At 42.2% G+C, this 11,134-nt stretch overlaps 1 protein-coding gene across 1 annotated transcript; it reads left to right on the top strand.

Annotated features, from left to right (window-relative positions):
- Positions 1-959: 959 nt before the first annotated feature.
- Positions 960-1,904, top strand: LOC109378295 (olfactory receptor 1361-like). Its single transcript, XM_019634728.1, has one exon. It carries the CDS (start codon positions 960-962, stop codon positions 1,902-1,904), a length of 945 nt encoding a protein of 314 aa, XP_019490273.1.
- Positions 1,905-11,134: the final 9,230 nt, after the last annotated feature.

Raw genomic sequence — 11,134 nt, 5'->3', positions numbered from 1 at the left:
TGTTTTCTTATTCCCCGTTGGCACTCATATCCCTACAATCCTTCTCTCCACAGTAGCCGAATGATCTTTCCATACCACAGATCAGATAACGACTGTCTGCTGCTTAAACACCCACCCATGCCCACAGGTCTCTGTACTGAGAATGTAAGTGCACCATGGTCATGTGACCTACCCCTACCCACCTTCCCAACCTCCTCCCTACCACTCTCCTTTGCTCACCATGCTTGAGCCACACTTGTCTTCTTCCTGCTTCTCCAGATACATATGCTCATCCCATGTTTGCACTTACTGTTCCCTGCACCTGAAACACTCTCCCACCCAACGCTTTATTTGGCTGATTCCTTCTTTTCCACGCCTCCACAGTGTGTTCTTTGCTGACCACAAATTTAAAGTAATCTGCTAGTCAATCATCACCATATTTTGTTTATATTTTAATACTTCTTTAAAATTTGTGTGTTTATTACATGACTCCCCCGATTAGAATATTGCCTACATGAGGGCAGAAACCTTGCTGTTATTTGTTACCATTGTTTCTCTGGTACTTAGAACAGGGACTGCCACATAGTAAGTACTCATTGAATGTGATACATAGTAACTACTCATTGAACATGACACATAGTAAGTACTCATTGAATGTGGAGAGAATAAATAAACCAGTTCTGGGTGCTTCATCAGGGCAGATTAGTAAAGCGGTTGAGATCACAGACTCTAAAGTCAGAATTGCTAGATTTAAACTTTACCTCTGTCTCTTTCTAAGAGGCTCAGTTCCTTCATCAATCAAATGGGCATAATAACAGCTATCTCATAGAGCTCTTTCAGGCTTCTGTGAGATAATGCACAGCTATTCATGCTCTGATTCCATCTTTACTTTATGTCTTTGTTTTCATCGAGACAATATTAGGGCAAGGGAAGTTTTTGGAGTGTCATCCTCTGTTTTATTCCTTAGTTACACCAGTGGCATGAAACCAGGAAACCAGACATCCAGTGTCTCTGAATTTCTCCTCCTGGGCCTGTCTGAGCAGCCTGGACAGCAACCGCTCCTCTTTGGCATCTTCCTGAGCATGTACCTGGTCACCGTGGTGGGGAATGCTGTCATCATCCTGGCCATTGGCTCTGACCCACACCTCCACACTCCCATGTACTTCTTCCTGGCCAACTTCTCCCTCACTGACCTATGTTTATCGTCTACCACAGTCCCCAGGATGCTGGTGAACATCCATGTCTGCAGGAAAACCATCACCTATGCTGGATGCCTCTCTCAGATTCACTTCTTCCTGTGGTTCATTGGTCTAGATGTCTTCCTGCTGGCAGTGATGGCATATGACCGACTTGTGGCTATCTGCTACCCACTTCACTACAACCTGGTCATGAGCCCCAGATGCTGCTTCCTGCTGGTGGTCATGTCCTTCGCCCTCGCTCATTCACACTCTCTAACCCACACCGTTCTCCTGGCTCAACTGTCCTTCTGCTCTGACAACATCATCCCCCACTTCTTTTGTGAACTTCTCCCCCTATTGAAGCTCTCTTGTTCCAATACTTATGCCAACCAATGTGTGCTGACATACTGGGGAGGGGCATTAACCATCTTGATCCCCTCGCTGATCATTATTTCTTATGTCCGCATTGTGGCTGCCATTGTGAAAGTCCCATCGGCAAGTGGCAAGTGGAAGGCCTTCTCCACCTGCAGCTCCCACCTCTCTGCAGTTTGCCTATTCTACATGTCTGCTATTGGGGTCTACTTCGTTCCCTCCACTGCCGACTCCACCGGCAAGGACAGGGTTGCTGCGGTGATGTATGCTGTGGTGACACCCATGCTGAACCCATTCATTTATAGCCTGAGGAACAGGGACATGAAGAGAGCCTTAGGGAGACTCCTGAGTGGAAGGGCACTGCAATCTTCATGAGGCCAAAGGCGCCATTTTGGGAATTCAGGGGAAATCAGCTGACAGAGTTAGCTTGGCAGCTATGTCCAAATCCTGCATCTGCCACTTGCTAGCTTTCTAATCTAGGGCAAATTAAATAACCTCACTGAGCCACAATAACCTCACTCATAAGAGTGGGTAATAAAATATTCTCGATCATGCAGTGTTTCTGGGAGGGTTAGAAGAAAAAATATCTATCTACATGTAAATTTACTTGTTCCAGATTATATGCTTAGATCTTTGTTATCTTCAGCAATACTGAACATCTTCCTTTGAGGTAAATATTTTCATTGTACAGAAGAGACAATAAAAGTGCAAAAAGGTTAAATTATGTACCTGAAGTTTCACAGCTAATAAGTGGCAAAGCCAGAATTGAAACTCAGAATGTCTGATTCCAAAATAAATAACACTTAATAGTTCTGCTATGCCTCAATGGACATGAAACCCCCATACTCCTCTCAGTTCCTAGCTTTCTCTCTTTTCTTGCTTCTTTCTCACTGTTCGCATACACCATTCCAATCAACAACTCTTTCCTGTACTAGCGAGTGATTTGAAGATGAAGCAGAGAAAGTAAGAAGCTAGAGGGTGGAATGGAAACAGCCTCAGATGTTCTGCTGTCTCCCCAAGGGAGCACGCCCTCTGCCAGGATAGAAGTCTCTAGTTAGATATTCTGAAATGACTTAAGAATCAAGCCACACGATCAGAGAGCAGGGAGGGTTCTTGGACCACATTATGTGGGGTTCTCACCAAGTTTCTCTCACAGAACCACTGTCCTTCAGCACTATGTCAACAGTCTGTGTATAGATCTATTGTAAGAGATAACTGTATTAATTTCATGATTGCTTTTACCCTGGGAATGCTGCTAAGGACATATCCTAAAAACCTGCAGAGGAGTTTTCAGTGACCCACAGGAGAAATTTTGGAAACTGCACTGTACTCTCTTGGTTTCTTCCCTACATAACTGTGGCTCTACTGAGCTCTCATTGACAAACTCAGATTTTTTTTTTAAGATTTTATTGGGAAATTGGGGGATGGGAACAGCATTGGGGAATCAGGGAAGGGGAACAGAGAAGTTGCTGTCCTTTTGTTCTTCAGTCTAGTTGTGGAGGACATCACTTCATTGGCCTATGTTGATATTATCATTGCGTTCTTCCCGGGTGAGACACTCACTCACTGGCCATTGGACAGCCGCTCACGGTGGCTCACAGCAGCTCATGAAAGCTCATGCCTGCTGCCCGCCAGTCCCACTGCAGCCTACACTGTTGCTGGCTACTCACGGCAGCCCAGCTCCAGGTCAAGCTGTTGTTCATCATCTTAGTTGTAGAGGGCAGTGTCACTGGCCCTCATGTGGGATCTGAACTGAGGCCTTGCTGCTCAGAGCTGACGTCCCAAGCCAACTCTTAACCAATGCGCCACTCGGCCGGCCTGACAAACTCAGAATTTTGAATTGTTTTGCTTTTAATGAAAATAAGGCTTATGTTGGAGTTAGAAATGCCTGAGTTTATGTATTAGATCTACCATTGTGTGACTTTCAGCAAGTTATCAATATCTAACTCTGTTTCCAAATATAAACCAGTAGATAGTAATAGTAACCATAGTAACTATCATCTAAGATTGTTGTGAGAATTAAAAAGGTAACACATAAAGTGTTTAGCACAATGTCAACACATATGCTGTAATCTGCAAATACTGCTTAAAACACAAATCATACCCAATTTTCTCTTCTCTTCTTTTCTATCTTCCTTCCCATCCCCTCTCAGAGAGAAGCTTGACATTTACCATTTTAAACGCACAAGGTAACATGTCCACCCTACCCTTTGTCCTAATGAATAAATCTCTGGTACTAGAAAATTGCCTACAGCTTTAAAAAGATACTGCCATTTGCAACAACATGGATGGATCTTGAGATTATCATGCTAAGTGAAATAAGTCAGACAGAAAAAGTCAGAAACCATATGGCTTCAGTCATATGTAGGATATAAAACTGAAAGCAACAAACGAACAAGACAAACAAAAACTCATAGACACAGACAACAGTTCAGTGGTTACCAGAGGGTAAAGGGGGTGAGGGGTGGTAGAAGAGGGTAAAGGGGGTCAAATACATGGTGATGGAAGGAGAACTGACTCTGGGTGGCAAACACACAATGCAATATGTAGCCACAAAGAACAAAACTGACCAAGAGACTTTATGGAAACAGAACTGAGAAAGAAAGGCAGGACCCATTTTCAGAGAGATAACCACTATAAAACATTTCCAAAGTCGGGCTGGAATGGCTCCAAGAACTAGCATGACCTCCACTGCCTGTCCTTATGGAATCTTCACCAATTCAAATGAGTTCACACTTTAAGGCTCAATAAAATGTCACCTCATGGGTAAAACTGCACCTTGGCCACCTTCAAGCAGATTGTTTTTCTTCCTTTTGTGCTCCAACACTTATTATGGTAACCTATCACCGTCTGACTTGATGAACATGTGTCTGTCTCTACCATGTATAGACATGTAAAGTATCTCACTCATTTTTTCTTTTTTTTTTTTTTCTTATATAATGTCTAACCTGCTGTTAATCCCAAGCAGCCTATACTTCATTTCAGACACCATAGTTTCTATTTTTTTTTTTTTTTTTTTAGCTGAGCCATCCTGCCACCTGTTGGCAGCTCAGCAGTAGCTCAGTTCGGGTCAGACTTGAACCACTGTTGCTCAGAGCTCAAACCCTTGAGCGAGTTCTTAACCAACTGAGCCACTCAGCCAGCCCTCATTTTTTCATTTTGTAAATCATACAAAGCACGGTGCCTGGCTCATGGTAGGCATCAGCATATACATATTAGCTTAATATGAATCTGTCGCTTGGTAGAAACATTAGCATTGAGAAGCAGGATACTAAAGCATGTAAGCATTTGGACTCCAGAGTCAGACAAGAAACAAATTTCAACCTTCCTTTCCCCCACTGCTAGCAATAGTTTCTCCATCTGTAAAATGTGATAATCAGAGTACCATAATCAAGATGGTTATAATTGGGGAACTAAATGGCATAATGTATTTAGAGAGATAAGAAAGTGGAATAAAGTAAACATTAAGCTTTATGGAGAAGTTGTCATGACTGGACGTATATTGTAGCTAATTGCAACCATATGTGCAGCTACACAAGACCTGGGAAGGTGGTTCCATAAGCCGTGGAACCAATATCTGCTTTGCCTGACACAGTATCTGGCATATGGGAGAGATTAATAAATGCTGCTTGATTTGCATATTAAAATTTTCACACTTCCCGGTGGCCAGGTGGCTCAGTTAGTTAGAGCGCGTGCTCTTAATAACAAGGTTGCCGGTTCAACTCCCGCATGGGATGGTGGCCCACACCCCTGCCCCCGCCCCGCAACTAGATTGAACACAGCATCTTGAGCTGAGCTGCCAATGGGCAACCAGATGGCTCAGTTGGTTAGAGTATGCACTCTTAACAACAAGGTTGCCAGTTAAACTCCTGCATGGGATGGTGGGCTGCACCCCCTGCAACTAGATTAAAAATGGCAACTGGACTTGGAGCTGAGCTGCGCCCTCCACAACTAAGATTGAAGGACGAAAACTTGACTTGGAGCTGATAAGGTCCTGGGGAAAACACACTGTTCCCCAATAAAGTTAAAAAAATTCACACTTTCATTAGTATAACAGTAAACAAATGAGGTCTTAATTGGCCTTGGCCTTGCCCCTGTCTGGCTGAGATCGCCATGCAATACCAGGGAAAAACTGACAACACTTAGGACAGTACATGTCCTTTATGAAATACACTGACTCCATACATTGTCGGACGTGGGGGTTAAGAGAATGATTTCTAGATCACTTTTCTCTAAAACCTAAGCAAGTGCTATAGGGAATAATACTGTTTCATAAACACATGGCTTCTCCAGGATGTAACTTCAAAATATGGATGTAGGATCCAAGCCTCTGAGAAGAGAGGGTGTGAATTCCCAAAAGCCTTCTCAGTGCCATCTTCATATCATTGTTCCTGAAGCTGCAAATGAAGGGGTTCAGCATGGGAGTCACCACTGTGTAAAATATAGCTGCAACCCTGTCCTTACGCCGAGTGTGACAAAGGGGGCACAGGTAGACACTGATGGTTGCACCACAGGACAAGAGAACCACAGTGAGATGAGACCCACAGGTGGAGAAGGCCTTTTGCCTGAGGAAGGTGGAGATGGTGTGTGCACGTGACAAGAGGATCAGGGAGAGAGGACCTGTGAGTGTTGTGGAGCCCAGAGTGAACAGGGCTATTTGGTTGGTGCTGGTGTCTGAGCAGGAGGGCTACAGCAGAGGGACCATGTCACAGAAGTGACAGAAGGTGCTGCCTGCGCAGAAAGAAAGCCTTGCCAGGAGGAAGGTATGTAAGAGGGCAGTGAGGCTGGTGAGAAGCCAGCATGCTGAGAGAAGGGGCACACATACAAGAGGACTCGTGAGCGTGGAGTAGTGAAGAGGCCTGCAGATGGCCACGTAGCAGTCATAGGCCATCACCCCCACGAGGTTGTCTCCCTGCTGGAAAAGAGGCCCGATCTCACCAGGAACCGAGCTCAGAGAGGGTTCAGCAGTGTGCCCTAGGGCACGTGTGAGCTGTGTCTGTGGGTGACACACTTGTGTGTGACAACAGGAATGTGTATTGTTTGCTGCTGTCTGTGTGTATGTTACCGTGGGTACATTACCACGTGCATGAGGTGTTAGTGGTGGTTTAGTGATTGCCTGTGACCGAACAGGCTTAACTGCCCCACGCTGACTCTATTCCTGGGAAGGGGATGGGTCAGAGGGAACTCAGTAATGGGAGGCATGTGCTGCTTGGAGCAGTGACTGCGGCTGGGTGTGCATGTGTGTTTCTTGTGAGATTTTTTAATTATGTATGGTCTTGGGTGTTTTTGGTATAGGGTTTGAGGTATGCATATGTGGTGAACTGAGTGTTTACCAGATGTGTCAGGTGTGTTTATGTGTATTGTGTGTTTGTGGGTGATACATTATTTCAAATTGTGTTTGGCTTATCTTGTGCGTTATTTATGACTCGTATGTGTATACGAGTGTTTGTGAGCTGAGCCACATCCTGGTTAGCCTTCCCTTAGAATGGGGATTGGAAACACATGACTAAAATCCTCAAATCAGCTGTGTGTGTGTGTGTGTGTGTGTGTATGTGTTTGCATGTGTATTTGGGGGCTTCTGATTTGCACCCAGGACCTCAACATTTCCTTAAGTGACCTCCTTCTATAGTAACATCAACTGAGATAACCAACACCCCAACTGCTTCCTGAAAGGATGTGCTATCATTTTCATGTACCTGAGTTTCATGGACCTCCGTAGCTCCGAGAGTTTTGTAACCCTTTACTTTCACTTAACATCCCAGGCAAAGAAACCTGAGACATCCTGCTGAGTGAAGTTGGCATGCAGACGCCCAAAACAAGCAACAGCAATACCTTGGGACAGAAAGCCACTTAACTCTTTAGCCTTAGTTTACAAATCTATAAAGTAGAAGCTTGTGGGCTCTCAATAAATATTTATGGCTTGAATAGAAGTTAATGTATGTGAGAGCCATTTGTCAGCTGGAAAGCATGTAAATATGAATGAAAGAAATTATCTAGACAGTGCTAAGAATTTTTGGACCACTTCAGTTTCCCTACAGCCCTAAAATAATGGAGTGTCTGGTGCTCAAAACCAATGAAATAGAGTTCCATGTTGAAATCATGGGTTCTGATCACACAGTAATGTTAGCTTGAACTACATGAAGTAACTGATATTTGCTCATTTTTAACTTACAGAAAATAGCAATTATTATTTATTTACACACATATATAGTCCTATATATACATATGAATATGGAATATTCCATATATATATATATATATATATATATATATATATATAAAAAGGACAAGAGTTCAATCTATATAGAGGAGGATATATACATGCATACATATTTCATGTATGTATCTATGTTCTATATGTATATACACATATAGATAGAATATATACATACATATGTTTCTATCTATATATGTGTGTGTACCCCCTTAATTATATATGGATGTATGTATCCCATCTGTGACAGCTATTGCTGTATGCCTATGGAATTTACATCATTTATGTTTCTATTTCCTAATAGCTTAAATTCTTAGTGCAGCTGTGAAGGTTTTATCTGGGAATGCAAGGCTGATGAGTAGGTTTAATTAGGCAATGTATGGAAAGCCCTTAGCATCACGCCCAGCACACAATATAATCAGCAAAATGCTCAGCATTATTAGGAAAGATAGTTTGAGGACGATTCTGTTTTGGGCGCTATTCTGGTGTCAAGAAACTTTAAATGGCCACCCATTTCTAGAGTGTCCATGAGTTTACAGCTGTAGGTCAGCAGGACCCAGTAGGTTTACAGGATGTAACAACGCTCTAATACAGCCTCAGCACTGGAATGACAAAAATGTTAACGCTAAGATTTCTACTGTGAGAGAATCTTTTGTTTTCTGACTCATTTACCAAGAAAACCAAAATCCAGAGAGGATACGTGAACTTCACAAAGTCACAGAGCAGTTCACTTAGAATTTGAGGACCAGGTCTGGGCAATGAACCAAGGTTTTTCCCACAATGCATACATTAGAGACATGTATTCCCTAATGGCTCTACAACTTCTAGCAAGGAGCTCTGGGGATTGTGCTTCCTGTAAATAACTTGGTTTTTCCTGGGTTTCTAGTCAGTCTGGATGGCTCAGGATATCGGATGACCTGCCCTCATTTCTCCTTACTTAGAGCAGATGATGGTTTCGTTTCCAGGGGTCCCTTCTGCCTTAAAACATATGGGAAGATGCTGTCTTTTCATCTGGTCTTCAAATATGGCTTCTCCACTCTTGACAAGTGAGAACTGAGAACAGAATAGTCAAACCTCTACTTTAACGTGAAGAAATGAGATGCTCTTCTTGGCCCAACTCAGGACTGACAGTAAGTCACTGGCCATACATCCCTTTCCCCAATCAGTCAAGAGAAGCAGAATGGTCCATTGGAAATAGTTTCAGGAATCCTGTTTTCTATATCAGTTGTAGTGCTGAACTTGGTCAGATTACAGCAGCAATTTTATATCTGTTTACTCATTCATAAAATAAGAGAGTTGTAACAAACAGCTTAATATCTTTTAGTCCCTAAAGGGTGGAGTGGCTAGGTAGCTTTAATCCAGGGGGATATTTCACCAGGTGATGAATTTAACCCTCTGGTCCCTGGAACCACAGTTTCCTGAAATCTCCATGGACTCCTGAGAGGAACTTGACATGTAGACGGAGCATGTCAGGTCAGGTTGGCTGTTTTCAAACATGGAAAAGGAAGAAATTTGGGGGAACATTTCTCAGCATTGGGAAGGGGCACAAAGGGGCAGATTCAGACCAATGAAGACATGTTCATATTAAACCTGAATCCCAAGCATTAATTTTCTCTACACTGTTTTTTAAAACAAAGCAATATTTAGTTCAAATGTAAAATACAAACAAACCTTGAATTCAGTGCTCATGAAAATATGCAATTGATTAGACTTACTAATTCAACATCCACAATACTTTTTCACAATTTTGAATAACTTCTATGTACTAGAACGTACTCTAGGCAATCTAAGATCTTCATGTAAGAGTCATCTGTTTTACTAATTAAAAGGCAATGTTGGTAGCTAAATAATAACACCATACAGTTTCATCGTAGCTTCAGTTGCCATTCTGCTACCCATTCATCCACTATTGCATTCAATAGATGATTACCAATAAGAAACAAGATGAATAAAAATGAGTCCCTGGCACTGAGGGACACACAGTCTAAACGGAGAAAGGAAATAATTATAAGGCAGTATGTCAGGTGTTCTACCAGAGCCCCATGTACAGGGCTGTGGGAACACAGGGGATAACGCAATGAACTCCAACGTTTTCAGGTGTTGACACCTGAGCTCTTGCCATGTGGAGGGGAAGACAGAACATTCAGAAAGGTGGAAGAGCTAAGCAGCAAAGGCATGCAGGTGGGATACGAGTTATTTGAGGACTGTGAGTGGTTTTGTGGGCAAGAATGTGGGATGGCATGGCATGAGGGAAGTGTCATCAAATAGACAGACCAAGACAGAATCATGAAGGGCTGATTATGATTATGTCATGGTAAGAGCTAGTTTGGACATTGCCCTGATGTGAGACAATAAGGAGCCTCACAATAGTCTATGAGGGGATTTAGTTATTCTTCAGCACAAAGGTGAAAACTAAACCTCAGGGAAGCTAAATGAATTCTTCAAAGCCATATTATTATAGAAGGTAACAAGATACAGAAGGTGAATCAAAAACCTCTTAGTGCAAGCTAACTGTTTTTTTCCTTTACTATATGCAACCTAAATATTCTCCTTGGAAACACACATATGAGTCTAATGTAGTGGTTTTAAGTGTCTAGATACAGTAGGAATTCCACTTTTGGGGGTGGGTGTGGGTATAGAAAATGCTCCCGACATGATTGTGACACACCTCCAGCTTAGACCACAGGCCAGGGTGTTAGACCATCTTGTCATGATAATAAAGTTGAAACCAAACGCCATATCTTTTCCCCAAAAGTCAATTGTTTAAAGTTTTGTTCATTTATTTGCGCAGAATATCAGAATTCTGAGAATATTTGTTCATCTTTATAAATTTTTCATTTGGAATCAGTCTGACTGTTTATAATGGGCTGTTTGTTTCTAGAAACTAATGAGATTCCTGAAAATTACCCTCAGGCAAGAAAAGTGAACACTGGAATAAATGTACATTTATTTCTAATTCTCACCATACAGGTTGATATAATTGAGTGAATATAACAAAATATATCACTGTATTTCCTGCTACTAGCTAAGTTCCTAAAACTGGATCTAGTTACAGTTGGGGGTAGAGGAGAGACACCAGAAAGGAAGGAGTCATGGACTGAGGCCATTAGCTTTGCAAGTACAGAAACCGATCTCACCCAAGCATTGGTTTGGAATGACTCACATCAATCACACTCACAAAAGATTGATGCATAAACCCAAAATACCAATATCTTTATTTGCCATGAGAACTGTAACTGCCAAATCAAATGAATATTTAAATTCTCTAAGGTGGCCGATGTGTTAATTAACTTGATAGTGGTAACCATTTCACAACGTATCTGTAATTATGTACTAAATGTATTAAAACATCACGTTGTATCCCTTAAATGTATACAAATTTTATTTGTCG

Source organism: Hipposideros armiger, unplaced genomic scaffold (genome assembly GCF_001890085.2).
Source record: "Hipposideros armiger isolate ML-2016 unplaced genomic scaffold, ASM189008v1 scaffold_1854, whole genome shotgun sequence".
In the NCBI taxonomy this organism is placed as follows: Eukaryota; Metazoa; Chordata; class Mammalia; order Chiroptera; family Hipposideridae; genus Hipposideros; species Hipposideros armiger.
The sequence above is the reverse complement of the archived record's forward strand: the minus strand, read 5'-3'. Positions and strand labels throughout refer to the sequence as shown.